Genomic DNA, 27,907 nt, shown 5'->3' with positions numbered 1-27,907 from the left:
GGATCATGGTGAAGATGACCTGTGTTAAAATATGTAGAATATTTAAGAAAGTCCAGGCACATTTTAAGTTGTCAATACATTTTAAACAATTATTAATTATCATGTATTATTAAAATACATATTCCTGGGGTGCCTGGGTGGCTTAGTCGTTAAGTGTCTGCCTTCAGCTCAGGTCATGATTCCAGGGCTCTGGGATCGAGCCCCACATCGGGCTCCCTGCTCCACGGGAAGCCTGCTTTTCCCTCTCCCACTCCCCCTGCTTGTGTTCCCTCTCCCACTGTGTCTCTCTCTGTCAAATAAATAAAACCTTTAAAAAAATAAATAAATAAAATAAAATACATATTCCTGGGTCCCAGGATTCTGTAGGTCATATGCCTACCCTAAAATCTGCATTTTTAATAATCACTAGAGGTAGTTATGATTGACAGTTAAACCAGTGGTTTTTGTTTTTATTTTTCTTTTGAGAGAGAGAGAGTGCATACATGAGTGGGAGGGGGGAGAGCAGAGGGAGAAGAAGAACGAGAATCCTAAGCAAGTTCCATGCCCAGTACAGAGCCCCACAAGGGGCTCGTTTTCATGACCCTGAGATCATGACCTGAACCAAAATCAAGAGTCAGATACTTAACCAACTGAGCCACCCAAGTGCCCCTAAACCAGTGTTTAGAAACCTCTGTTGTAGGTCATCTAAATTGAGCCAAGGAATAAAAAAAAGTAGATACTCTACAGTAGTATTATTAATTAAAAAAAGAGAGAGAGAAGAGATGCTGGTATGAATAAATATTTTAGAAGGAAATAAAAAAAGATTAAGATTTACATATATAAATAATAAACTAAGGTTTTCATATATATATTTATGTAATCATGACCCCTTTAAATTGAATGGGAATTCTGTGCACATAGGTATTACCTAGGAAAACCTGGCATATGAGGCTCACTTGGTACATCTCTTGCTGAATGTTTAATATTGTGACCTTTAGGGTATTTTAGTTGAGGAAAAAAATGAGTTAAGGTGGTTTAAATAGAAAAAAAATTACCTCAGTCATTATTCATCTTCCATTTAGAAGTACATTTTCAAAACCAGGCTGCATAAATCAAATTCAATTATTTAATATCAATATATAGTTCTTGTAGTTATATATTCTTTATGGCTGGTGATTCTAACTTGGATAACATTTTATATTCTATTATTAAATACCAAAGCTCCTCTTTTAATAGCTTTCTTCTAACGAAGATAGTTCAGATTTTTTTTAAATGCTTAAAATTATGTATATTTGTATGCTTATCTAATACTGGTTTATGAAACTCTGAAGAATATTATCTTCTCAAATAATTTGTTAAAGACATCATTTTTCATTTATGTAGAAAGCATTAAAGTGTCTATAATAGATTAGTATAAATGCTTCTGAAGTAAAGTGTTATCAGTGAATATACGTATGCAAACAGTTGGCAGGTTGTCAACGAGATCAGTTTTATTCTTTCCTGGGCCTCTTTGCGGCAACCTTCTTGACTAGAACAAGTATGTATTTTACTCATTTATTAGCTCTACTTAGTTATGAATGGAATGTTTAAATATGGCAACTTATCAGAATTATAAAAGCAATCATCTCATAGATATATGTATATACTTTGTCATTGAATGTGAGAAAAACATTAAGCTAGCACATTTGGGGCATATTAGTTATTCTGTAAAAATCATTGCAGAAATTAACAGTGTCAGTAGTAAAGTTGTATGAATCTATAAAACAACTACTCAGAGAAAGATCATTAAGAAAGTATTTCTGCTTTGATGCTATATGGTGGTTAGCTCTAAAATATGGCTCTAAATTCTTGTGAGAAACACTGAGACCTTCTATTAAAGCAAAAAAAATAAATTAGTTAACACATATTGAGATCTATAAAGCTTTTTTCTGCTTTTTAAAAATTTCTAATAAGTATTTACTTTGTTATATTTTGGAATAATTAAACTTTTAGCATTTTCTTTTGATATGATGTACTTTCTAAAAGGGTAATTAAATATGATTGGAGAATTATTGAGACTCTGTATCTTGCTTATCAGATATATATCAAAAAACTTCTCTTTTTAGTCTTATAACTTACCTTCATTTGGGTCAAGTGAACTGGAGTGTATGAATTGGTTCATATATATGAGCCTAATGATTATTTATATACATGTGTGAGCCCTAATGATATATATACACATGTATAATAAGTGAATATAAATATATATAAATAAATTTATATGATAAGTGAATATATATATTATTTCCTCATATATGAGGATTGGTGAAAGTGAAAGAGAATCTATGTTCCAGCATTCAAACTTTACATTTCATTTAGCCCAACTAATTAGATCTTGTCACAATAGAAATTTCAGATACCATCATATAACTTTAACATCTTATTTTATGTGAAAGGAAGCTGGTTAGAGCAAGCCTCAACATCACATGAAATACAGCGTGCTTTTCTTTGCATGAATCACTGAAGTTTTTAAATGTTATGTTTTGACCATTTAATAAAATTTATAATCTTCTGAGACCTCCATGGAGTTGCCAACTGTCACTTACCAGTGATAATTAGGAACAGAGATACACAGATAAATGAAATTCACAGTGATTCAGGTAGCCTCTTTTTCCACAAGATTCAATTCTCTTTGGCATAAAACCTTTCCTAGAGCTGCCAACTCTTAACAACATTTGACAGAATTCAGTTTAACCTTCTCTTTCTTTTCCTTGCCATTCTTCTGGTGGGAGTTATTATTGAGAGGAATAAAATAGTGGCCAGAGCAAAAGGCTGGCAACATTTCAGGGTTGACATGCCAAGTGTTCTCTGACTAAATTGCTTCTGGAAAAAGGAGAGAGAAATAACTCACTTGAAAGTTCTTTCTGTTCCCTTGCTGCAGATCCCAGCACATCACTGAGTAAAACAGTAAAAGTAAATCAAATGGTTGTTTTTATTTTCATTCATTTATTCTTTTATTCACTTATTCATTCTTTCATTCTTATGTATATGCACTCAATAAATATGTATTGAGTTTGTACAACTCTCCTGGCATAATTCTAAACATTGGGAATACACAAACAATTGACAACAGGTTTCTTTGTCATTGAGTGAATCTGGTGGAGGATACAGACATGTAAACTGAAAATGGAATATAAATTAGATACTATGAAAATGTATCACAGGGGAGTAGCCAGAATTTAAGACATTATTATATGGCACTCTAGTAAGTAGCTACAACAGAGCAATTATCAGTCAACACCATAACTAGAATTTCCCAAAATATGTGCTGTGGAGTATTCAGCAAGATGCTCATATGTGTTATGAATAAATGAGTTCTCTGGAAATACAAGTGTGGAAGATAGTAAATATATAAAATTTAGTGGGATACCTTACTGCATAGCTTTACTATATAGATGTGTATACTATGAGATTACTTTATACATGCGCATAGAGTTCTCAAAGCTTTTGATTTTAATACCTTAAAAAGGAATACGCTAGGAAGAGCTCCGTAGCTGTCTTGTTAAAAAATATTTTGTTTTCACTTATTTGAAAAGATGTATGCACCCCTGTGTTTACAGCAGCATTATTTATAATATCCAAGATATGGAAGCTGCCCAAGTGTCCATCGACAGATGAATGGATAAAGAAGAGGTGGTTTATATATATACAATGGAATATTAATCAGCCATAGAAAAGAATGAAATCTTACCATTTGTAGCAACATGGATGGATTCAGAGGGTATAATACTAAGTGAAGTAAGTCAGTCTGAGAAAGACAGATACCATATGATTTCACTCATATGTGGAATTTAAGAAACGAAACGAGTGAACAAAGGAAAAAAATACAAACAAAAAATAGACTTAGCTATACAGAACAAATTGGTGGTTACCAGAGGGGAGGTGGGTGGGGGGATGGGTGAAATAGATGATGGGGCTTAAGAGTACACTTATAGTGATGTGCATTGAGTAATGTATGGAATTGTTGAATCACTATTTTGTGCACTTGAAACTAATATAACAGTGTATATTAATTATAGTAGAATTAAAATATAAATAAATAAAAATAAAGAACATTTGTTTTCCATGAAATATTTAGGGGGATTCTAGTTGCATAGAAAGTACTTTGAGTGATGGTACTTTAATAACTACTTTAGCTTTAATTCAAAGTTAAAGAGAAACAAAAATAAAGAATAGAATTTTGGGAGTAAAAAAATATGGCTGTGCCTAGAAAAGAATGCCAGAGGGTGACTTGCTTTAGTTCATTTATTAGTTTGCCTAGAAATGACTATTTTCACATAAACTCTTTGTTTTCCTTTGGGAGACGTCATGCATAGTAACTTACAACATGAGCTTTGAAGTCAGATACATCTAAATTGATATTGATATTTTTATTATTGTTATTGATATTTTTCATTAATTGTGTACATTTTCTCCTGGTCTTTCATCCCTATTTCTCTCAATTCTCTCCTCTCCTCTCTCTCTCTCTCTCTCTTGCGTGTGTGTGTGTGTGTGTGTGTGTATTAAGTTCTATACAGATTCATAACCTGTGTAGGTTTACAATTCTTTACAATACTAACAGAGACAATACCACCAAGATCTCTCATATTGCCCTTGTGATCACATTCATATCTCTCCTGCTCCCTCATGTTCCTGTCCCTAACCTGTGGCAACCACCACTCAGCTCTTCTCCACTTCTAAAATATTATTTAAAAAATATGATATAAATGGACTCATAAAGCATTTAACATTTTGAGATTGATTTTTCTCAGTATAGTTCCTTGGAGATTCTTTCAAGTTGTTGTTTTCATCAATAGTTTGTTTCTTGGGGCACCTGCATGGCTCAGTCATTAGGCGTCTGCCTTCGGCTCAGGTCATGATCCCAGGGTCCTGGGATCGAGCCCCCGCATCAGGCAACCTGCTTGGCGGGAGGCCTGCTTCTCCCTCTCCCACTCCCCCTGCTTGTTTTCCCTCTCTCGCTGTGTCTCTCTCTGTCAAATAAATAAATAAAATCTAAAAAAATATAGTTTGTTTCTTTATACTGCTGAGTAGTGTTCCATAGTACATTTGTACCACCATTTGTTTAACCATTCACCCACTGAAAGTCATCTAGTCTGATTCTAATTTCAGGGCCATTAAAAAAATCTGCTATGAACGTGCACATGCAGTTATTTTTGTGAACATGTTTTCATTTACCTGGGACCAGTGTTGAAGAATGAGCTTGTTACATTGTATGACTGCATGTTTAGCTTTATAAGAAACTGCTTGTTTTACAGAGTGCTGTACTATTTTACATTCCCACGAATGATGTATGAGCAATCCAGTTTCTCCACACCTTCACCAACATTTGATGTTGTCACTCACACACACACACACAAATTAATGCATTTCAGATAGGTGTATAGTGATATCTCATTATGGTTTTAATTTGAATTTCCCTGATAATGACATTCAACATCTTTTCGTGTGTTCATTTGCCATCTGTACATCCTCTGCTGTAACATGTCTGTTCATGTCTTGCCCATTTTCTAGTTGGATCATTTGTTTTTTTATTGGTAACTTTTGAGTCATTTGCTAGATATAGAATTCTTGGTTGACAGATTTTTTTTTCATTCAGCATTTTGTATACGTCATTCCACGCTCTTCTGGCCTGCAATGTTTTTGGTGAGACGTGAGTTAATTATTATATTATTGTTCTTTACTTGATGAGTGGTTTTCCCCTTGCTGCTTTCAATTTTTTTAAAGATTTATTACTTATTTGAGAGAGAGTGTGTGTGTGAGCGGGGGAGGGGGGAAGGGCAGAGGGAGAGGGAGAGAATCTCAAGTGGACTCCGCACTGAGCATGGAACCTGACATAGGGCTCTATCTCACTCTTCTGAGATCATGACCTGAGCTGAAATCAAGAGTCGGAAGCTAACCTACTTAGTTTAGCTACCCTGGAGCCCCTCAATTTTTTTTTTTTTTAATGTTTTGGCTCTCAGCAGTGTTATTATAATGTGTCTAGGCATGGATCTTTGTGCATACACTAATTAGGTTCAGTGGGCATTTTGGATTTGCTCGTTTTTCATCAAATTTAGCAAAATCTTGATAACTTATTCAAATACCATGCTTCTCATTCTATTCTCTCTTCTTCTCTTTTGGGACTTTCATTACACATATGCCAATATGCTTTATTTTGTTCTAGAGGTCTCTGCAGCTCTGTCATTTTTTTAATTCAATCTTTATGTTTCAGACTGGATTCTTTTTATTGATCTATTCTCATAAATTTGGTGAATTTTTCTCTGTTCATTTATACTTTTATCACCATATGATGTAATAAACATAATTTATAATATTGTTTTATTTTCATTTTTTAAAGATTATTTAATATTCATGTTTAAAGTATAGCTTTACTGTTTAAAAAAAATCTTCATTTCCCCTATATCATGTATTTGCAATCTTAACATAAAAGAATTAATGTTAACTCTTGTTCAATGATGTATAGTTTGAATATAACACTTTTTATTAATTCTTATTGATGGCATGTATGTTGTTTCTAATATTTGGCCAACAATGTTGGAAGTAACATCTTGACATATGTATTTCTAGTCACATATGAAAATCCTAGTTAAAAAAATAATAATTTGGCATGTATTGTTAGATAGCTCCCCAAATTTGGCTACTAATATATACTCCCACCAGCAGCATAGAAGAGTCCTGTTCCCTATAGCCTAAAACTTGATTACATATCTGCCTACTTTTTTCCTAATAAACACACATTTAAATGTATGTATTTATTCTATACTAAGTATAACTAACTAAAATTGGAATGGAGAAGTATCATCAAAGAGCTAGAGATGCCCAGGAGCCCACTGAGCCATCTTTACTGGGAACCGTTAGGTATATATTAGATAACCTATTAGCTGTATAACACACAAAAGAATAAATGGATGTCAGAGACAATTACCTCATGTAATTATGAATATATTTTTTATCATATCAAGAGTCCTGTTTGCTCATCTATAAATAGATATGAAAGTATCAAATAACATCTAAGATTATTAAGCTAAAAATTATATATTTCTATATCATAACTAGACTTATCTGTTATCTGTATTTACTCTGTTTATGTTTCCAATTACCAGAATATATCGGTGAAGGGGATTGTATTGATAAGCAGAGAAAAAGGCAGTTAATAACTTGTTTTAATTTTAAGATTAAAATCACACTACAAAATTAATTTCACTATTCCCATTTATGGTTACTAACCAAAGAAAGAGACAATTTCTTGAGAGAGAAGAAACAATATATGAAGATAAGAAAAAAATATTGGCAGAAGATCCAAGTAGGAAGAACAAATGTAAGATTTATTTTCCTTACTATTGCAATTCCACTAATGCTGTAAAGATTTCCTATTTGCCTAGAATTCTTAGAAAAATCTGTTTTCACGGTTATTTCCAAATTACAAAGTTAATAAAATTCAATAAAAATATTTAGATTGAATTGATAGGTAAAAATAATTTCTATAAATGTTAGTCATCACTGTCTTTAGATAGCATTCCCTGTAATAAAATTCCACAACCTAATGTAGGTGAAAATTAAATTTGCATTAAGCTAATGATCAAAAACATGCAAAAATAAACACTGAAATTTTGAAATTGTCATTTTAGAACTATCGCTAAACATTTTGAATGTCTATGTTAAGTTTTTGGTAAGAAATGTGTGCTTTTACTCGAAGAGCTGTTTTTTGTCGAGATCTATGTCTTGGCCAGACAAGGCTCAACAAGTGCGGATGAGGGATTTGCAATGGACCTCTGGCTATTTGTTCTTTTAGTTCCATATCAAAGAGAGCAGCACTGGGATTCTGAAGAATAAAATCGTTCCCTATGGAAGTTCCAGCTCCTGACTGGACAACATGCTAAATGGAGATGGCCTCCATTTGTACAGAATTTCATTAATACAGCTGTGGCAAGTGGGTTCAGTGGACTTTAGTCCATATTATGGCAATACAATCACTTAAGCTTGAATAAGCTCAAAGCTCCAATGTGGCTGTTTCCCAACAAAAAAAATGAGATGGAAATTTGTGTTGAATAGCCACTGATTACAAGAACATGATTAATGTGAAATACAGAATTGATTTATGGGCACTGTTGTCAAGGCCTACACCACAAGTGCAATATTATCTATTGAAAAATGAGGCCAGAGTAAAGACTAGAAAGCACAGACAACATTATATTTTCTGGTATATTTTATAGGCTGGATAAATAATCCAGAGTTGCAAATGGTTTACTGAAATTTTTTTTCTTGCCAGACTAGAAAGGGTATAATTATATCTGTTTGGCCTGAAACATTAAGTTCACCAGAGGTTAATATACTTCATTTTCATTAAATTGAATCCCAAGTAAAATAGTTTTTTTTTCCTCATTTAATGAAACTTGCATATTGCTTTGAAAAGAAAGCTTCCCCACAGAATTTGTAGCTATCTGTAAGAGAACAGTATTTATATTAAAGAGAGTAATAATGTCACTCTGAAATTTTAAGTGTTATTGAGATGATATGCATTTAAATAACACTGGGAGGACCATTTCTAACATCTCATGATGACCGTCAGGAAGGAATTCTTTACGGTGTGTGTGTGTGTGTGTGTGTGTGTGTGTGTGCACCCTCACACATGTGTGTCCACTGTGAAATCCTAAAACATAGGAGAGACATATGACTTCTTAGACCTTAAAATATTCCTGGTAAATATGTACTCTTGCTTAAGTAAGTATGGAATTGAGATCACAAGCATTTCTTTACAAAGATAGAAACTCACAGTCTATGTAAACTTTTATTGTTATATAAACTTTTTTCATAGTACATGAAAGGTCATTAATATTCCTACAGTTTTGCATGTTATCAAATGTTGGATTGACCATCTCTTGGTATGACATGATAGAAAATATACAGTGGTAAGCTACTATAACTTAAGAATGGTGCCTAATATACAGTATAACTGATATGGAACTAAACTCGATCAGTGATTTATAAATCTGTTTGGTTTTAGCTGCTTCTTTTAAAATTATAACTCATACCACAAAATCACTGACAAACTAGATGCCGTATCATATTTAATGGGACTGCTTTTTGATAGAACACTAATGAGATCATTTAAGATCTTAAATCAGTTTATTCATTTGTTAATTCCAGGCATACTTATCCACTTAGCTCATGCCACCTTTTAAATTATTGACCATTTGATAAATTTGAAGTTGTTTTCCTGAGTGAATTTTTCAAGGGAGAAAGCCAGATTTTAAAACTTGAAGTATTTATGACATATTTTATAATTTTATGTGAAACTTTATTTTATGCCTTCTTAAATGTGGAATAACAATAAATGTGTAAGCAGTTGTGATATATACATTTTTTTGTTTTTAAATTATGTTCATCACAGTATCTACTAGGAAATTCTGGCTTTGCTAAAGTCATGAACTTCTCTGTGCATATTTCAGCTGATATGGTCTTTTTGATTTTCCCCATGTCAAATTCATTTCATCTGCATTTGGATAATTTTTTAACAAAGAATTCATTGTTTTATTTCATTTATTCTTTCCTTTTTCAAAAGAAATTTACTAACTTCAACATTAAAGAAACAAACTATGAATTGTTTTTCTAGGGGAAAAAATCTCATTGCCATTCATATTTAGTTTTGTATATAGATGTTCAATTGTCTATGGTTTCCTGTGAAAATATTCGTATAAACTTGAAAGTTTAATTTATGTCTTTCTCGAGTGTTTTTATTTGTTTCATGAATTGAATTTGAGTCCATGTAATTGACTTCACCTTTATTCATACACAGAAAATTGAGTTATCTCTAGTAATATTTCTACATCATACTCGTGAATTTTAAAGATGTTTTAAGCAATTCAAATGCCTTTTTGATGTAATGTAACATATTATTGAGGAAATGGAACAAGATTGTTGGTTCAAATTATTTTTGTTGGAAGTTGATATATTTTGTCATATTTACTTTACTAAAGAACCATAGCTATTAGAAAGATTGAATTTCTGAAGTAGATAGCTCGTGCTTGCTCCCCGCTGAGCAGGAAGCCCAATGCAGGACCCTGAGATCATGATCTGAGCCGAAGGCAGATGCTTAACCAACTGAGCCACCCAGGTGCCCCTATATTATATTTCATCTTATTTTTGCATAGCAAGAAGCTTCCAGAATTCTAGACTTTAGGTAAACATATTATGAGGTAACAATTGGAATGTGTTGCTCACTGGTTAAGATGGGTAAAGTGACTTACTTCCAAGTTTGAGCACATTGTCAAACTATTTTCTAGTTACTTTCTAAAGTCATGCAGAGGTACTGCTCTTTTAAAAACAGCAGTTAATTAATAATTTGAAATCAGGATACCTTCAGTGAAGTTAGCAAACATACAACATACAGATATACGCACACACATACACACACACTGCAGATCATAGTAAATGACATCTAAAGTATTTTAAATATAATGGGAAGCCTGGAATTAATTTCTTTCTGGAGCATTTCAAAAGGCATTATGCAAAATATTGTGATATTAAAGGATAATGGGCAGTTATCCACTATGTTCAAAGAAGCATTTATGCGGTAAACAAGGTCTTGCTACAAAACTATGCTTTGGGCATGTCAGACTAAAAGCAATTGATCCTTAGCTATATTTTTATATCACTCTGCCAAAGAAAATTGCTAAGAAAATATTGTTTGACTGAAATATGAAATAAAGTATAGTGCTGCCAGCTCATATGCTATATTCTGAGTTTTTAATCTGTACGAATAGTGAAGAAGACTAGTGAGTAAAAAGTGAAAACAATATTTTTAAACATATGGTCAAAAATAACACTTAAACTAAGCTATAAGTTAAAATTGTTCAAATGTAATGTTAACGAAAATTAGTTCTTTAGGTTAATACACAAAACTGAACTCCAGATAATTGTATGGATTAGTGAACTAAAGAAAATGTCTTAATACCCATCACCAGGCACGTACTGAATGGAGCACTGGGTGTTACGCACAATGAATCATGGAACACTACATCAAAAACTAATGATGTAATGTATGCTGATTAACATAATAATAAAAAATAAAATAAAAAGAAAATATCTTAAACGCTTACAGCCTTTTATTGAAGAATAATTTTCAAAAAAAAAACCATGAATTTATAAACTCTCCTTTTAAAATTTATAAAATTCAGACAATTTACACAGAACAAAATTTGTCTTTGTGTGAGCAAACACAAAAGACAAATCATACAATCTTTATTTACCATGTTTGAATTATTGTATATTTTGAATTAGCAGATCTCTGGACTAAGGAGGAATGTGTATACATTTGATATTCATTCATATAAAATATTTATCAAGTACTGGGACACCTGGGTGGCTCAGTCGGTTAAGCGGCTGCCTTCGGCCCGGGTCATGATCCTGGGGTCCTGAGATCGAGTCCCACATCGGGCTCCTTGCTCAGCAGGGAGCCTGCTTCTCCCTCTCTCTCCCTCCGCTTGTGCTCTCTTTGTCAAATAGATAAAATCTTTAAAAAAAAAAATTATCAAGTACTTTAATCTGTGCCCTGTGGTGTCAGACTCTGAGATACAGTAGAAAATAAGGCAACCATTTCTCTATTCTCATATCTGTATTTCAGAGTATTAATATATATATGTTATATATATGTGTGTGTCTGTGTGTATGTATGTATATATATAGAGAGAGAGAAAGAGACGGGCGGGAAGGAGAAAGGAAGGAAAGAAGGAAGGAAGCAAGGAAGGATGTTAGGAATGAAGGAAAGAAGAAAGGAAAAGAGATAAAGAAGAAAGGTTTACAGCTAGATGATACCGAAAAAAAAATGTGAATTTGTTTTGACAGAGTTGGCTAGCAATTGATGGCAGTGAATCAAGGAATCCTGCACACAAATACACACATCAAGGACAGAGATGTGCCAACAAGAAGACAGAGGTAGACACAGGCAGATGGAATGCTCAGATGGAAAGGGTTGTCCTCTGTGAGCTTGGGAAAATCTTTCCTTTTGTTCGGTCTTCAATTTCCTCATTTCTAATATGAACAGTAGGGCCAGATCTTTTAAGACCCTTTCTAATATTTATATGGGACATTAAATGACTAGAATAGAGTGTTTGAGTTATGGGTAGTTCTGGTTTGGGTAGGAGAAGTTGGTAACCCTAACTTTTGGATGTTTATGAAAATAAGTCCTTTTTGTTTGCCGCTGTTCTGATGACTGTGGCTGGCTTAGGATTCCAATACAACTTGGAGTTTTCAGGGCCCAGCAGGAAAAGGAGCAACCTCAAGCATCTGGGAAAGAAATCAAGCCAGTCCAAGCTGACTGTGTAAAACCAGTTATTTAATCTTAAAGAAATAGGAGTAAGGAGGAAACAAACATAGAGAAAAGCATGGGCTCAGAGGGTGGGCCTTGAGGAGTTGCTAGACTTGAAGAAAAGAGCACAGCACCATATTGCATTCAGTGACCACATTTCCAAATGCCCAGGCACACTGCTTGTAGTAATCAAGGAACAGCAAATACGTTTATTAAACCACGGGGTCATAGGAAATCGAACAAAACTGAACCAAAAGTATTGTGTTTTGTATCTGTGCCTTCATTAAACTGCTATAATTTCCTTAACATGATATTTGCAAAAATGTCTAGGAATATACCTGCCACATTCTTAAGTTCTTGGTGAGTGTTACTTTCTTTTCATCCCCTTTGTTTCTTCTTCATCAGTATAATCTTTGCTGAAGGCAGCAAGATGCCCACTCTGTATTAAAAAGGAAGAAAACTTGGAAGAATTTGAAGTTTTAGTTCAACTAGTCAATCCAAAATAAATGAATTTTTTTTGTCTATTTCTTAGCCTATTCGTCCACATAGTAGCAGATATTCACGTGTATGTATTACCTAGTTGATTCTCTGAATGGCTTATGGCTATAATTATTTAAATTAAAGTATTTCTGTTCACGCATTAAAAATAGAAAATGTGAGCCTTCATTTATATTTTGGACACTTGAAAAGAAAAATAAATAAATTCCACCATGATAGATTCTAACATCAAAGAAAATTACAGTTTTCCTCATCTTAATTGAGAATATTCAGAGCAGTAAGTTGCTTATGACCATACTTTGAAATTATCACCTGAAGCAGTAACTATTAAGCTGTCTTGTCAAGTGCTGCTTGGCTTGCATTTTTAATAATATTTGTGGTACCTTGGATTTTGTACAGACAAAGACTGTGAATTGCTTGCCTTATAATCTTCTTGGAAGATGTTGTTGCTCTGATTCCTTTTACTTGTCCAGCTCCTCTTACTTGCTAGCAGTGTCCTATTGGAATTATAATGCAGAGATAGTTTTTTTTTTATAAATGATTTAAGGTCAAGGATTTGAAATCTGTTTGTGTTTTGTATTGGAAGACTTATAAAATAAGTCTAAAACAGAGATAATGTAGCATCTTGATTTTCTTTTTTTAGAGAAGAATTTTTTTGATGCTATTTTCATTTTACTAATTCAAAAAATATATATTTAATTTAACAAGTATCTGATCATTTGTATGATTTTCATTTGGGTAGTCGAAGTATTCTTTTGCATGAAATGTTAATAATGGCATTCAGTAACCATTTATAATAAAGAGATTGATAGCTGGATCACTCCAGCAAGACAGTGTAAATAGTTTAGTGACAGACTGCTGAGATGGAAAGCTGTTTTGGAAATCTGAGGCTAAGTAGAGTTTATGTACATTTTTGAGAGAAGACAAAAGTGAGATTAAATGAAAGAACTAAGGCTTCACATAACACCATGATGTGAAAATGGTTAAGATAAAGTCTTGATGTCTCTCTCTTGTGAATTTAAGGAGCTCAGCAGTTTTCCTTCATTAGCACCTTTTACTTATGTCTGTCTGATGGCAGCTAGAATTTTGAGAGGGACCATCTGAGGTACACGATTTATGTGCATCCCTTGTGACTCCACATTTTTCACATCTTTGTCAGTTGAACAGAATCAAGAAATAATGCTCTATTTAATTTCATGTCTAAAGAGATGAAGTTCTATGAAGTTTATTATCTATAATATTTAATGTCTGAAATCACATTCTGGATTTATTGGAAGTCAGTATGATTTCATTGCTCTTTGTGTTTCAGGGTCATTTTTAAAGATTTAAAACAAAAAATATATATAGTTTTGTACACACAGATTCTTTAAAAAACTTCTTAAATTATAATAATAATGTCTTTATGGAGAATAAAAATTTGGTTCTATACTGTTAAGAAAGTGATTATGGTACATCAAAAGTCTTAAAACTGGAATATTTTATTGGGAAAGAGATAAGTTTAGATCTCTTTGACCTAATATTTTGGAAGCTATATAAATCATACTTAATTTCTTTCTGTATCCTATATATATATATATTCAGAACTCTTAAGGTCATTATGCATGAAATAATGGGTTGGTAAAAAATAATTAATGCATTCCCAGGATATACCAAAAGCTCAGGATTCAAATTGGCAAAGCTATTCATATATAATTTTTATCTCTATTTTATATCTGTCTCTAGGTGTATGTTTCATAGATAAACCTATGAATAAACATTTAGGTATCAAATTTGCAGAAGAATCTCAAGCAGATTGAGTCAATGAAATAAGCACCTACTATTAATTTTAAACTAATGAATTTTCTTGCAAGTATTATTACATTGATGTGTTATTTATAACATGCCAGAATTAAATAAGTGTGGATTCACGTGTTACATTTTTCTCCCTTCTTTTTCACATTTACTGCTTTTTTTCCACTGTTGTCTTTTAAAAAAAAATGTACTTGCTTTTTTCTGTCACACTTTATCTACTCTGTTAGTTTATATACTTAACTTTTTTCCAAATATACATAATTTCCTTTCACTGTTCCTTCTTGTTAAATGCACCCATATTCAATTTACTTCTACCTTATCTCTTAAATACATGCTTTTTTCCCCCATCAAATTCATTTGTGTTAACTTTTGTATTAGTGGAGACAATGAATGATGTTCTATTACTTTACTTAATTTAAAAAGTTTTTTTTTTTTTTTTTTTTTTTAGTTCTCATTGTACTGCTCCTTCTCCCAATAACATAGATTAAGGCTGCAGAAATTTCTATGTCTGAAATAGTTTTCTTTGATAATTTTTGCTAGTTATTTTCTAAATATTAAAAAAAAATCTTTCTATTTATACAGTGGGAAGAGATTGGTGAAGTTGATGAAAATTATGCCCCTATCCACACATACCAAGTATGCAAAGTTATGGAACAGAATCAGAATAACTGGCTTTTGACCAGTTGGATTTCCAACGAAGGTGCTTCCAGAATCTTTATAGAACTCAAGTTTACTCTGCGGGACTGCAACAGTCTTCCTGGAGGACTGGGAACCTGTAAGGAAACCTTTAACATGTATTACTTTGAATCAGATGATGAGAATGGGAGAAACATCAAGGAAAACCAATACATCAAAATTGATACCATTGCTGCCGATGAAAGCTTTACAGAGCTTGATCTTGGTGACCGGGTTATGAAACTGAATACAGAGGTCAGAGATGTAGGACCTCTAAGCAAAAAGGGATTTTATCTTGCTTTTCAAGATGTGGGTGCTTGCATTGCTTTGGTTTCTGTGCGTGTGTACTATAAAAAATGCCCTTCTGTGGTAAGACACTTGGCTGTGTTCCCCGACACAATCACTGGAGCTGATTCTTCGCAATTGCTTGAAGTGTCGGGCTCCTGTGTCAACCATTCTGTGACAGATGAACCACCCAAAATGCACTGCAGTGCTGAAGGGGAGTGGCTGGTGCCCATCGGGAAATGCATGTGCAAGGCAGGATATGAAGAGAAAAATGGCACCTGTCAAGGTAAGAATTTGCCTGCAGACCTGCAGGAGCTGTCCACTTCGGTTGGATCATGTATACGTATTTCCTCCAATGATTATGAGCAGATGACCTTTTACTTTGCTAATTTATGGAGATTATTTCTCTTCAAGTTTGATTTCTCTCAGAATTTTAAAATTTCTGGCAACAATCGAAGATTTAATGTAATATTTTACTGGATATACATAAAATACTCAGAGTGTCTTACTTGCAGTGTAGTATTTCATATTCATTTTGCTTTCAGAAATTTTATTTTTGAGCAACTCAAACCAAAGGATTTTTTTTCTGTTTTCTGCTACTCTACTGCTATTTTCTCTCCATGAAGAGAAAATAGTACCCTTACCTTGCTATATAAAATTCAAATGCAAATATTAGATGAGACTTGTTTGGCATGCTTTTAACTGCCTTTAAAATAAGTTCAACCATATGAACTCTGTATGAAAATACTTGTCAGCTGACAGTACTTAGTTCACTGTGTTGTTTACATATAATTGCTGTTACATGTTTGCTTTTAAAAATTTACCAGTCAATATTGAATGCATGTTAAGTAGTACCCAAGAAAATAACTTTGGAGATAGAGCCAATACAAAAAAAGTTATTTCAAAGCAATTTACACTTGGGGATTTTTTTCTGTTTTAATTTTTCTTTTAAGATGAAACTTGATCATGTGTATTTCCCTCTTCATTTGAAAATACCCTCATTTTGCCCACAGTATGGTGAGTTAAACTTAGATATTTAACCATGGCTTTTTGGAATAGGTTGATACTTTATGTCAGAGTGAAGAACAGCTTATGAGGAAGAAAGCATCTTTACTTAAAAAAAAAAATCATTCATCCTTATGAACCTGAACTTGTTTTCATCATGCTGTGCACATGCGAAATAGGTAATGAGAGTTACTGTTAACTGAAGAGAAAACTAAGTAGTGAAAAGTCCCCTAATACCACCTGGTAGCTTCAGGTGCATTTTTTTTTTCTAAATCCATTATATTATGTTAATTAAACTTGCTCAAGTTTGTTCAGGCCTGACTGTAAATTGATTATAGATCCAGGGAATCAAAAGTAGGGAAATGATAGGTAAATAATGGTAACTTTGTTTAATTATTTCTCTCTAGAAACACATTGCACCATCTTTAAAATTCTTTTTTAGCGTCAGCTCTTATTTTGTATTCCTACAATATCATCTACAATTAAGTTTATGGTTTTTTTTTTTTTATGTAGTCTACAACTCTCTATACCTGTGTATATGTATATACATTATATACAGTTCTATTAAATCAAAATTATGTTTTGCAAATAATTTTAAACTTTTCAGGGAAATGAATTATTTTTTATTTGGGATTGGATTTAAAGGAAAATTCTAACTAACATTATTTTAACTTTTCTTCTTGAATAGTCCTTTTAGTGTAAGGTAAAGATATGTATAATTGTAGAATCAGAAGCAGGAGATTAAATATAATCTGTTGAATACATTTCATTATTTTGTCTAAAATATTTACAGTATAAATCTTACTATTTCTAAAATTTTGTTTACTAGAATTATAAATCAAATGCTCTACTTGATTATTTATGTCGCTTAAGAGAACGGTATGCGGTCACTTTAGGTCAGAACACAATGACCTTTGTCTTCATCCAAATGGACAGAGGGTATAAAAGACCTCTGCATTTAGAGGATAATTTTTGTTTGTTGCGGGGATTAAAAGGTTCTGTGCATGCTTATCATGAAAGTATCTTGGGGAAGTAGTGTTCTGACAGAATGTTTCTTAGTCCAGGCACTCAGTGCATATCTTTCTCTTCTCATACTTTTAATAATTGAGGAGTAGAAACCTAATTGAGAGACAGTGGGGTGAACTAGAGAGCCTGAATTGTAGAAAACTTTACTAAGCTGGACTGTCTAAATTCATTTATTACCCAATCCTGGTAGTAGGAATAAAAGTGGTGGGGTCATGAAGGCTGTGAACTACACAGCCTCAGAGGGTGTTCTACACAATGTAGACCATATGAATGGTGCCTTTTTTCCCCCCAAAATACAGATGGTATGTGGCCACTCTATGAGGAATTTCAAATATTTATTCTATAAATAACTTATGTCATTGAATGAATAAATAAATGTTGAAGGTTTATTTTGGACAATTAAGGTATCACAGATATTCCCGAGGCATTTATATCTACACATAATATGAATATGCAAATATAGATGTGTCTGTGCGTGTCATATAAAATTCCACCATAACTATAAATCATTCTATGGTCTTAACATGCTATCCCCAAACCATTAAGTGTGGATCTTGATGTTTTCGAACTACTCTTGGTAGGCCAGAAATCTAGGAATCATTCTTAACATCTCCTTCCTACTCACTTTCTGGTTCCTACCCATCACAAAATATTTGTGGAAATTACAACCAGGCTGTCTCTTAAACTCATCCACTTTTCTCTATTTCTTTTCCTCCAATCTATAGGCATGTCTTGTTGGAACTTTACTTTCCAATATAATGAATGACTTTATATAATAATATTTTGATTTTTGAGTCATGTGAATGTATCGCCTTTACAAAAATGCAAATCTTGTTGTTTCACACACCTATCCTTCTCTGTCCCCACTCACCCCCACCACAAACTTTAAATACTTAAATCATTTCCTTTAAGATAAAGTTTTTACAGTAGCTTAAGATTCTGCATGATTTTGCTCCAGACACATCTTAAACTATGCTTCCTCTTCTTCTCTGTGCGCTAGTCACACTGGCTTTCTTTCACTTTCTCAAAAGCTCACTTTTACTACTTGTCCTGTGATTCTGTTCCCTTGCCCTGAAACATTCTTCTACCTACTTCATGCCTGATTAACTCACACTGATCCTTCAGATCTATCATCCAGCACCCCTTCCTCAGCGAAGCTATCCCTGAGTCTTCAAGATCAGGCCTCTCTATTCTTTACCTATATATCTTCCCTTCGTAGAGCCATTTAGAGTTAAGATTTTGCATCTTTTTATTGATTTATTATTTAATTAATGACTCTTTTCACGCCCACTGGCTCACACGCTCCTTGATGGCAGGGGTGGTGAATGTTATCTTAAGGAATGAGCAAGAAATGAAAAGGCAAGAAATAGGGAAATGAATCAAAAGAGAGAGTAGAATGGGCAAAAGTATAATATTGTGGTTTAAAATTGCAGTAGTCCTTCCTTACCTGAGAGGGTTGCATTACAAGACCCCCAGGGATGCCTGAAATTGCCCATAGTGTATATACTGTACTTTTTCCTGTGAGACAGTCTAATGTATAAATGAGGCGCAGCAAGAAATTAACAACAACAAATAATAAAATGTAACCATTCTAGACTGTAATAGAAATTATGTGAATGAGGTCCTCACTCTCCCTCAAAATATCTTGTATTGTGCTCACCCTTCTTGTAATGATATGAGATGATAGCATGTCTACATGATGAGATGAGGTGAGGGGAATGACATAGGCACTGCGACCTATCATTTGGCTACTATTGACCTTCTGACAATATGGCAGGAGGATCATCTGTCTCTGTTCTGCAGCTGACTGCAGGTACCTGAAACCGCTGAAAACAAAAGCGTGGATAAAGGAAAGCTACCGTATTGATGTCTTTTCTACCTTTAAAATCATCTGTAGAAAGTCTCTTTGGTCACAAAATTGACAAATGTGTCTCTTAAACCAGTCATTTCTTAGTCCTACGATTCTCAGGCAGAATTTTCAAGTTCTTTGTGTTAAACCATATATGGTTGGCGTATAATGTATTAACTGTTAATGGAGACCGTCTTAGTGATTTAGACCTCAGAACATCACATCCTGAAATGTATTTATAATATACACTTATTATACATTTACATTTAATTACTGTTTCTTTGATAATCAAAATATGTTGGGATTTAATTAAGGTTATGACTATATAAAGAAGCTGAAGTTTGAGTAAATCTGTTGTAATGATTATCATATGTTAATATTTACTAAGTCTCTACCAGGATTTCACCAGGTAGTTGCTGTCAGATCATGCTCATGTGACCTGATATACATGCATCATAGAGTTGACCCAAGGCCTTTTAGAGACTAAACATTCAGGATTCAGAATGCTAGGCAGCTCATTAACATACGGCTTCAACCCAGAAGACAATCAAGAAGTGATTCAGGAATTCTTGTCCATTTAGCAGTTCATGATCTATCATCTACATGTCCCCTTATTTTACTTCCTTTAAGAGAAATTGACTACCTTCCCCATAATAACCTGGTTTTAATGAGGTAACAGAATACTCTGGTTTCTATTGTATTAACTTAAATTATAGAATGCGTTTATTTTTCCATGGCTTACTTATATGCCCAAATTTTCAATAATAAACTGTTTTAAGTATACAAATTTATTTCTTTGAAATATTTTTATTTTCAGAAACTAATAATGTATTAAATCCATTTATAAAAGTATGTTTTCCTACTTGTTATTTATTATTATTTCTTATGAAATCCATGGTATTTTTTTCCCTTAAGAGTCATATGAATTTTTTTTTTTTTTTTTTGAGTACAAAATTATTAGCAAAAACCCATTTTGGAAGTTTTTGCTTTTTATTGAAGTGAATGTGTTTGACAGAAGTAATTGAGTTCACATGAATCAAATGTTGCCTGCTGAGTTCTCTTGTGATTATGTTGCTGACTTACTCAGATGCAAGGCAAGACCACTAATCTTCATCAGTTGCTAGTGGAATGAAGTAGTAATTTGAAATTACCCCTAGATAATTATAGTTTCACTTATATCAAATGGAGGAAAGAGATTTAGATTGTGGGTCACTGCCAAAACCAGTCAGAGTGAAGAAGGTATATAGTGCATGCTAAAATACAGGGTAAGCGAGGTTACATGCCAAGGGCTGTGGAGAAAAAGCACTTATTAATTGTCCAACTGGGAGATGATTGCATAGCAAGGAAAATGTAGCGAAAATACTGAGCTCAAGAAAAAGCCTTGATTCAGAAACAGTACAGATACTGCAGGGAGTAGTATGTCGATCATTCATACTTCTGGTGCATATTTATATTTGAAACAAAATTGACTGGAAATATAGTGTATTAGGTGCTTGTGTAATTATGCATTGGAGAGCCTAGTTATTTTTAATTAGGCATATTACCAAAGAACATCAAAGGGGTTGAACTTTTGGTTCTATTTGGTATGCTTTTTTATGCAACAAAAGGAAACTAATTTTAATTTCAACATTTTAACAAAAAATGGTAATTATGGAAGTACAGGGTGTCAGTGATGCAAGTGTGTGTGTGTGTGTGTGTGTGTGTGTGTGTATGTGTGTGTGTGTCTTGCTTCTGAGAACCATCACCAAGACAATTAAGTGGTTAAATCATTTCATCCATTTGCAGGTATTATACATGAAAATAATAAAATAGACTTTTTTCTTTTAACTCCTTAATAGTTTTGGATTAGTTCTGTTACAGTTTTAGAGCATACCTTTGCATTTATTTTTGCTTTCACTTTTTTTTTTTTTCTTTTCTAAATCAAGGTTTCTCAACACTGGTACTATTGATATTTTTTGTTAGGCGATAGGGTGGTCCTATTCATTGTAGGATATTTAACAGAATCCCTGGCCTTTAATTTACTAGATGCAGTAGGATATTCCACTCCCCATTTTGATAGTCAAAAATGCCTCCATGGATTGCTAAATGTCCCCTGCGGGCAAAATCATGACCAGTTGAAACCCAGTAATTAAAATATACTCCTTCTGTCAATATAAGTAGGTGAGATGTGCTGCTAAAACTAAGTATGTTTATAGACTGATTACCTTTGCAAAAGCGAATATTTTTCTTAAAATTCTGCAGAATGAAGGATGTGTACATTTTGAAACATGATTGATTTATCTTGGATATCGTGGGGAATATGCTGCTTTTGAGAGGTAGCATACTCTAGTGGTTTGAGCACAAATATATATATATTCTGTCCAGAATGCCTGGATTCCAATCCTGCCTCTGCCATTTATCAGCTCTATGTCCCTGTGTAAGTTATTGAATCTCCCAATTCCTTTCTTTCTCCATCTCTAAGTCAAGCAATGCTGTGAGACGTTATATGGAAATTACTTACTGCCTAACACACTGTATTTATTCAATGAACATTGGCTACTCCTTATATCTCTCATTAAAAATAAAATGTATTTACAGGATTATGTGTCTGTCTATTGTAAAATATAGGGTAGTTTCGGGTTAGAAAATGCTCTCTTTTTCTCAAAATAGATATATTCTTGAGCAGTATCATTTATCAAAGGATAATCCCACATTTGTATTTATTGGGTGATCAAAACTATGCAAATATATTAGAACTGCCTTTATAAAGAAGATTTGCTCTCTGATTAGCTATTATCACTCATTTTTAAAGTTATGATTATACTGGGTACTGTATTCCATATATGCGATTCTTCATCCTAGGAATGCAGACACATAGGTGTACAAACATACATATAGACTCACATCTACACTAACAAATTATGAGAGTTGCTAATGGCAGTGTGAGTGTGCAAGTTTAGATAGGGCAAGAAGAAAATATTTCTCTGGAAAGGTGATATTTAACATAGATATGGAGGGGAAAAAAAGCCATGTAAAGAGATTAGGGAGCAGTTTTAACAAGCAGAGGGGGCTTTCAGTGCAGAGATCCTTTATATTATATTAATCAATTTTGTGTATATCTCTTCACTTTCTAAAATTAGATTTTAAGATGTATTTGCATATTAAAATTAGGGTAATAAAAGAGCTGCAAATTCCTGAAATTACCTGCTGAAAGAGTCTGTTTATATACATTATGCTATCTTCAGGATAGAGAATTCTTAATAAAATATATGGTCAAACACAGGCATATCAAACATGAAACAATTCAGTATTTTTGAGTAGTATTGTGGGTGGCTCCTTGTAAGTTATTACACTCATTAAAAGAATGAAAGGGTTTTTTTGTTTTTTTTTTAAGAATTTAATGTTTCTTTGATCCAACAATGGCTAGTAATTTGTGAATCTTCACATAGGTGTCCACAGTCACACATTTATGAATTGAAAGAGTGAGATTCGAACTGAGGCCTGCGTCATCTTAAAGCCCAATGTCCTTAATTTACTACACACAGAAACTCCTGGTGATTTTACAGTTCACTTTTAAGGTTTTAGTTTACTCAATGATTTTATGAAAGGGTTGGCTACTTCGTTTCTTACCATTTGCATTCATTTTTTTCTTAACTTTTTGCTCTTGAAAATCTGAGAGCAGACACTGAGATGTTTGCTGAATTACATTCTGTGAGTTTTAAACATTAAATTTCTCTATACACACAGCTTTTCCTATGATAGCTATATTGATTTGTGTTATCAGGCTTCATGAAAGTACTTTTTCTGCTACCCAAATAATAAGAAAAGAAGCAAACAATAAAACAAAAGGGACTATGTTTTGTTTCCTACCACATTTAAATGTTATGGATTTTAAATCAATTCAGAATATAGCAATTAAGATATGGCCTTTGTAAGATCTGTACCATTAATTTTTCTAATAATTATCATTCTATATTAATTTATTACAATAAAAGGACCCTATCCAGTGTACCTCATTTTAATAAATGTTTATTGTCAAGAGGTGAGTTGTATAGTATGAACCACTTGAGCATAAATATAATCATTAATTCTCTATCCATATGATCATGATAGAACTTCAGTTCATTAATGTTACAATCCATTTGCACAGTAACAATACAGAATGTGTCATCATCATAATAAAGCATCCTACAGACCTACCCAAAGTATAATTTACAAAGCAGTTATTAGTATTACTGTAAATATGAAGTATAGCATAGAGAGATGGGGGTAGGGAGGGACAGAGAGACTCAAGAATTTCACTAGTATACTTTCTTTTATGAGTGAGAAAATAGGAGTGCAAATCAAGATTAAAACTTTGTCCAGCAAGGGAAACAAAAGCAAAATATTTACCCTAATCACTTTGGATATTTGTCAAGATATTTCACTATTCATGTTGTTTTAGAACTATTATGCATTAATTATATCTTTATCTCCTCCTCCAGATGTTCCTTAATATGGTTTTTGATATAGATTGTAGTTATATAACTTTTGACAGTATTAGATATAATGATATTATTTTCTTTTTTTTTAACTTCTGCTAATTACATCTTGACTTAGGAATCCCATACTTACTGTCTATTCTTTCTACTATTATAATAAATAGGCAATATTGGAAAATTAGCAGAAAAAATCAAACCACAGCAAAGTAGAGAAAAAAATGCAAATGACACCCATGTCCTATCACTCCGGTTTATGAATTACCTATTCATTTAGGGGTTGCTTCTCTTTTTTCATTGACTTGTAGGAGTTCCTCACATGACTTAGCATTTCCCCCTACTGATGAAGTTTTATTGGGACCAAGTTTTACCTAATTCTGCAATTCTCAACAATTATAGTGCAATGCAATAATTTAAACCATATAATTGCTGGATGCCGCTACAGTAGATTCTGATTCTATTGTGTAGTACTGGCCAGGCTGTCACTATTTTTTTTAAAGCTCCCTAGGTGATGGTAATGTGCAGCCAGGATTTAGAAATATTGTAATTTAGCATTAAGGTGGCTTTTGTGGCTAGTGTAAATTTACACACCTAAACTTCACCCAGGGAAGGTACAGATTTTGATTCTTGAAGATTGATTTCTTCTCCCCATCAAGAGATCATGCACATAGAAGCCTCTTCGGCTGTCCTTGTGCACATGGGCAGGGTTTTACCCCATGCTCTTTTGAGGGTATCCAGCTAGCTCTTCAAGGTTTCAAGCTTTCTGAAGGGTTCCCCACTTAACAAGAGGTTATGTCTCTTTTTGGACCCTGGAGCATTAAAATCCAAGTCTCAGGGTTTCCCACAGCCCACCTCACACCACCTGGCCTGCAGAGAAGCAGGATTAGCTCTAGCAGACTCCACAGCAAACCATGCTTTAGCTCCCTTTTGTTTCTGTCCCCTGTGGACTGCCTGTCCTGGACTTTAAAAAACATATAATACTTTTCTTACAACTTCCCTACATTAAAACAAAACATAACAAACTAACCCCAATCTTTGTTCTGTTTAATTTAGCATTGCTAGGTGTTTGTAGCTGGATCTTTTTCAGGTTTTCTTTTACCTTTTAGATATTTAGACTTGGGATTAGAATTGTATATTTAACTTTAGATTCTTCATTCTACTACTGTACTTTGTACAGTATATAAACACAGTTAAGTAGAATGATTGATTTGTACTTTGTAATCACATATAGCATCAGTGATGATCCCGAATTAAAAGCACAAATTCTTTTTAGGGCCATATTTCTGTTACAATTAATATGTTAAATGTTTTGTGTTCTAGCTGTATAAATTTATTTAGCCTTGAAAAATCTACTCAACCACTTTTAAGGGTTGCATAGAACACTAACTTTCTAAGCAACTAAGAAGAAACTTAACCTGTAGCTATCAATCTATCTAATTGATTTATTAATATATCCAGTTTCTGCTCCTTACAGGAGAAGAGGCAAGGAGGCTGTTTACTTAAACTGTATAATGTATTGCCTTTCAATTTCACTTAACATTAATCTAGAAGGACATGCCAATTATTATAAAGCAAGAAGGCATGGAGCGGCTAGCCCTGGCATAGTTCTTTCTACAAAGGGTATCATCCACTAACTGTAACAATAAAAATATGAATTCTAAGGCATCCATGATCTCATAACTGGTTTTTATTACATGAAAAAATGCTTTTGTATCCTTTATTATTTCTGGTTATGGATGTGGGTCACATCTTGCCTTCTAGTATTTTATTCTCTTCGGTGTTTAAATGTTTTGTCTGCCTTTAAGCCTGGCCGGTAGGAATTTGTGTATAAGAACTGAAGTAATTTTTGATATGCTTTGATCTATTCTAAGCTTGATGATATCCTGCTCATTTGAGTGCTGTTAAGGTATAGTTAAAAGAAGAAAAGGAAAAGAAAGAGCGAAGAGCCACAGTTTGGGGGAAGTAACAATTAGAGCAAATGATGATTTGACTGATGGATAACTCCATCTCCTTGATGGAATTGTTAGCAGGAATCAGACTTGGAGAATGAATGCTTCCAAAGTTCCTGCTGTGTGATTGTGAAGAAGAATAATAACACACTACTCCATATACATAAGGGCTTTGCCTCCGTGAATTCAAAGCACTTTGAAAGGGTTCCATTAGGACATTTCCTAAATAATGGGTGGGGCTATCAAAATTGTGTTTTCCATTTTATGGATTGGAAGGTGATGTGATGTGATCTCACCAAGGTTTTCCAGTGTTCTCCTCATGCTTCCCTTTCCAACACTATAGCTCTAGTTTTGCACCTTACCATCAAAAGGCAACATAATTTCTTGCTCTGGTGAAGGTTTTCTGATATTCACTGACTCCCAGTACCTTCCAATTTTAAAAGCTTCTTTTTTTAGAACCACACTGACCTATATTATTTATTTATTTAAAATTCTCTTTAGAAGGTTTTGTGTGTCATCTGTTGTTGCTGTCTTGGTTCAAGCATGATTTAATTTGTCAACCCTGGTTTGCTTAACTGGGCTTGATTGTCTTCCATACTTTACATAGAACTAGGCAGTCTCCTTTCAAGCATGTCGCTGCCCAGAGAAATGAAATGTCACAACAGTGAGTACTCCTTGCTTTGTGGCAGCAGTAGCTTTCTTTGACACAGTCAGCAGAGAGGGGTGGTGAGGGAATTTAAAAAGTAATGATAGAGCCAACTTAAGTCGGTTCCTGTTCAGACCCACACAGACCGGAGCAATAGGTAATGCACTTAAACTTGGGGGAACTTCACTGTTCAGGTGAAAATGGAGTTAAATTCAAAATAGGAAATTTTTCCCACCACAGATAAGAGGAAAACATCTATTAGCAGTTTTTTCAAAGCAATACTCAGGGATAGCACTTTGTTTTTATAGGTTGATTTCTTCCATGCTTTGTTGTCAGGCCAGAGATGTTACTGTTCTCAGTACATAACACTAGAAACTAACCCATAGGAAAATTTTTTTTTTTCTTCACCATCTCCCACAATAAAAGTATTGTTTATGATTTCAAAACCTGGATTAGATTTTAAAGATTGGAGGCTCGTGTAGCTTAGTATCTGGCAAAAAGAAAATCCTCAATACATGCTATTTAGCTTTAAAAGTTAAAAGCAATTTCAATGAGAGATAACCCTAGACAAAGTTCTGGAGTTTGTTTTTGTTTTTGTCATTTGTTCTAACATGTATTGGTGTTGCTACCACCACCCGGGGATGGTGACCTACCCTTCTAGGACACGTGGAATATTGGGAAGTGGGAATACTCTCTGTGCAGTTCAGTCTGCATCAGGTCAGCAACTCAGGTCAGGGCCTTATTTAAAGAATGAGGAGGTTTTTGAGTGTGTTTGTATGAGTAAGTGTGAAAATTTTTATCCCAGTTTAAGGGGGAAATAAACTGGACAAACTGGGCATGTTGCAAGTAATTGAATAAATATTACAGGGATGGGGAGTCCATGAATAACAAACATTGTTCAGCGTCTGAAGAAGGAAGAAAGTTGCCATTCAGGAAGCACAGAGTTGGACAAATATCTGAGTTTTGAAAAAATCTGATGAAGGTGAAAGTCTTAATCAAGGGCATTCTGCATCTTCAATGAAAAGACTGGTCCATGCAAGACTGTTGAATCTCAGATCTGTACCTCTGAAACAAATAATGCAATATATGTTAAGGAAAAAAAAAAAAGAAGAAGGTAGCAGGAGGGGAAGAATGAAGGGGGGGAAATTGGAGGGGTAGAAGAACCATGAGAGACGATGGACTCTGAAAAACAAACTGAGGGTTCTAGAGGGGAGGGGGGTGGGAGGATGGGTTAGCCGGGTGATGGGTATTGAGGAGGGCACGTTCTGCATGGAGCACTGGGTGTTATGCACAAACAATGAATCATGGAACACTACATCTAAAACTAATGAAGTAATGTATGGGGATTAACATAACAATAAAAAAATTAAAAAAAAAAAAAGAAAAGACTGTTCCAAGCAT

General features: G+C 33.7%; 1 protein-coding gene across 12 annotated transcripts in view; it reads left to right on the top strand.

The window, feature by feature from the left end:
* The window catches only part of EPHA5 (EPH receptor A5), a 346,898-nt gene that overhangs the window by 56,441 nt on the left and 262,550 nt on the right, over nucleotides 1-27,907 (top strand). For all 12 annotated transcript variants that reach the window (XR_004298863.1, XM_032400482.1, XM_032400478.1 and 9 more), the window contains exon 3: nucleotides 15,197-15,860. Coding sequence is in view for 11 of the 12 variants with exons in the window: in XM_032400482.1 (XP_032256373.1) it covers nucleotides 15,197-15,860 (664 nt within the window). In the remaining variant the exon portion in view is untranslated. The remainder of the gene's footprint in view (nucleotides 1-15,196; nucleotides 15,861-27,907) is intronic.

Source organism: Phoca vitulina, unplaced genomic scaffold, assembly GCF_004348235.1.
Source record: "Phoca vitulina isolate PV1807 unplaced genomic scaffold, GSC_HSeal_1.0 scaffold3, whole genome shotgun sequence".
NCBI classification, from domain to species: domain Eukaryota; kingdom Metazoa; phylum Chordata; class Mammalia; order Carnivora; family Phocidae; genus Phoca; species Phoca vitulina.
The sequence above is the reverse complement of the archived record's forward strand: the minus strand, read 5'-3'. Positions and strand labels throughout refer to the sequence as shown.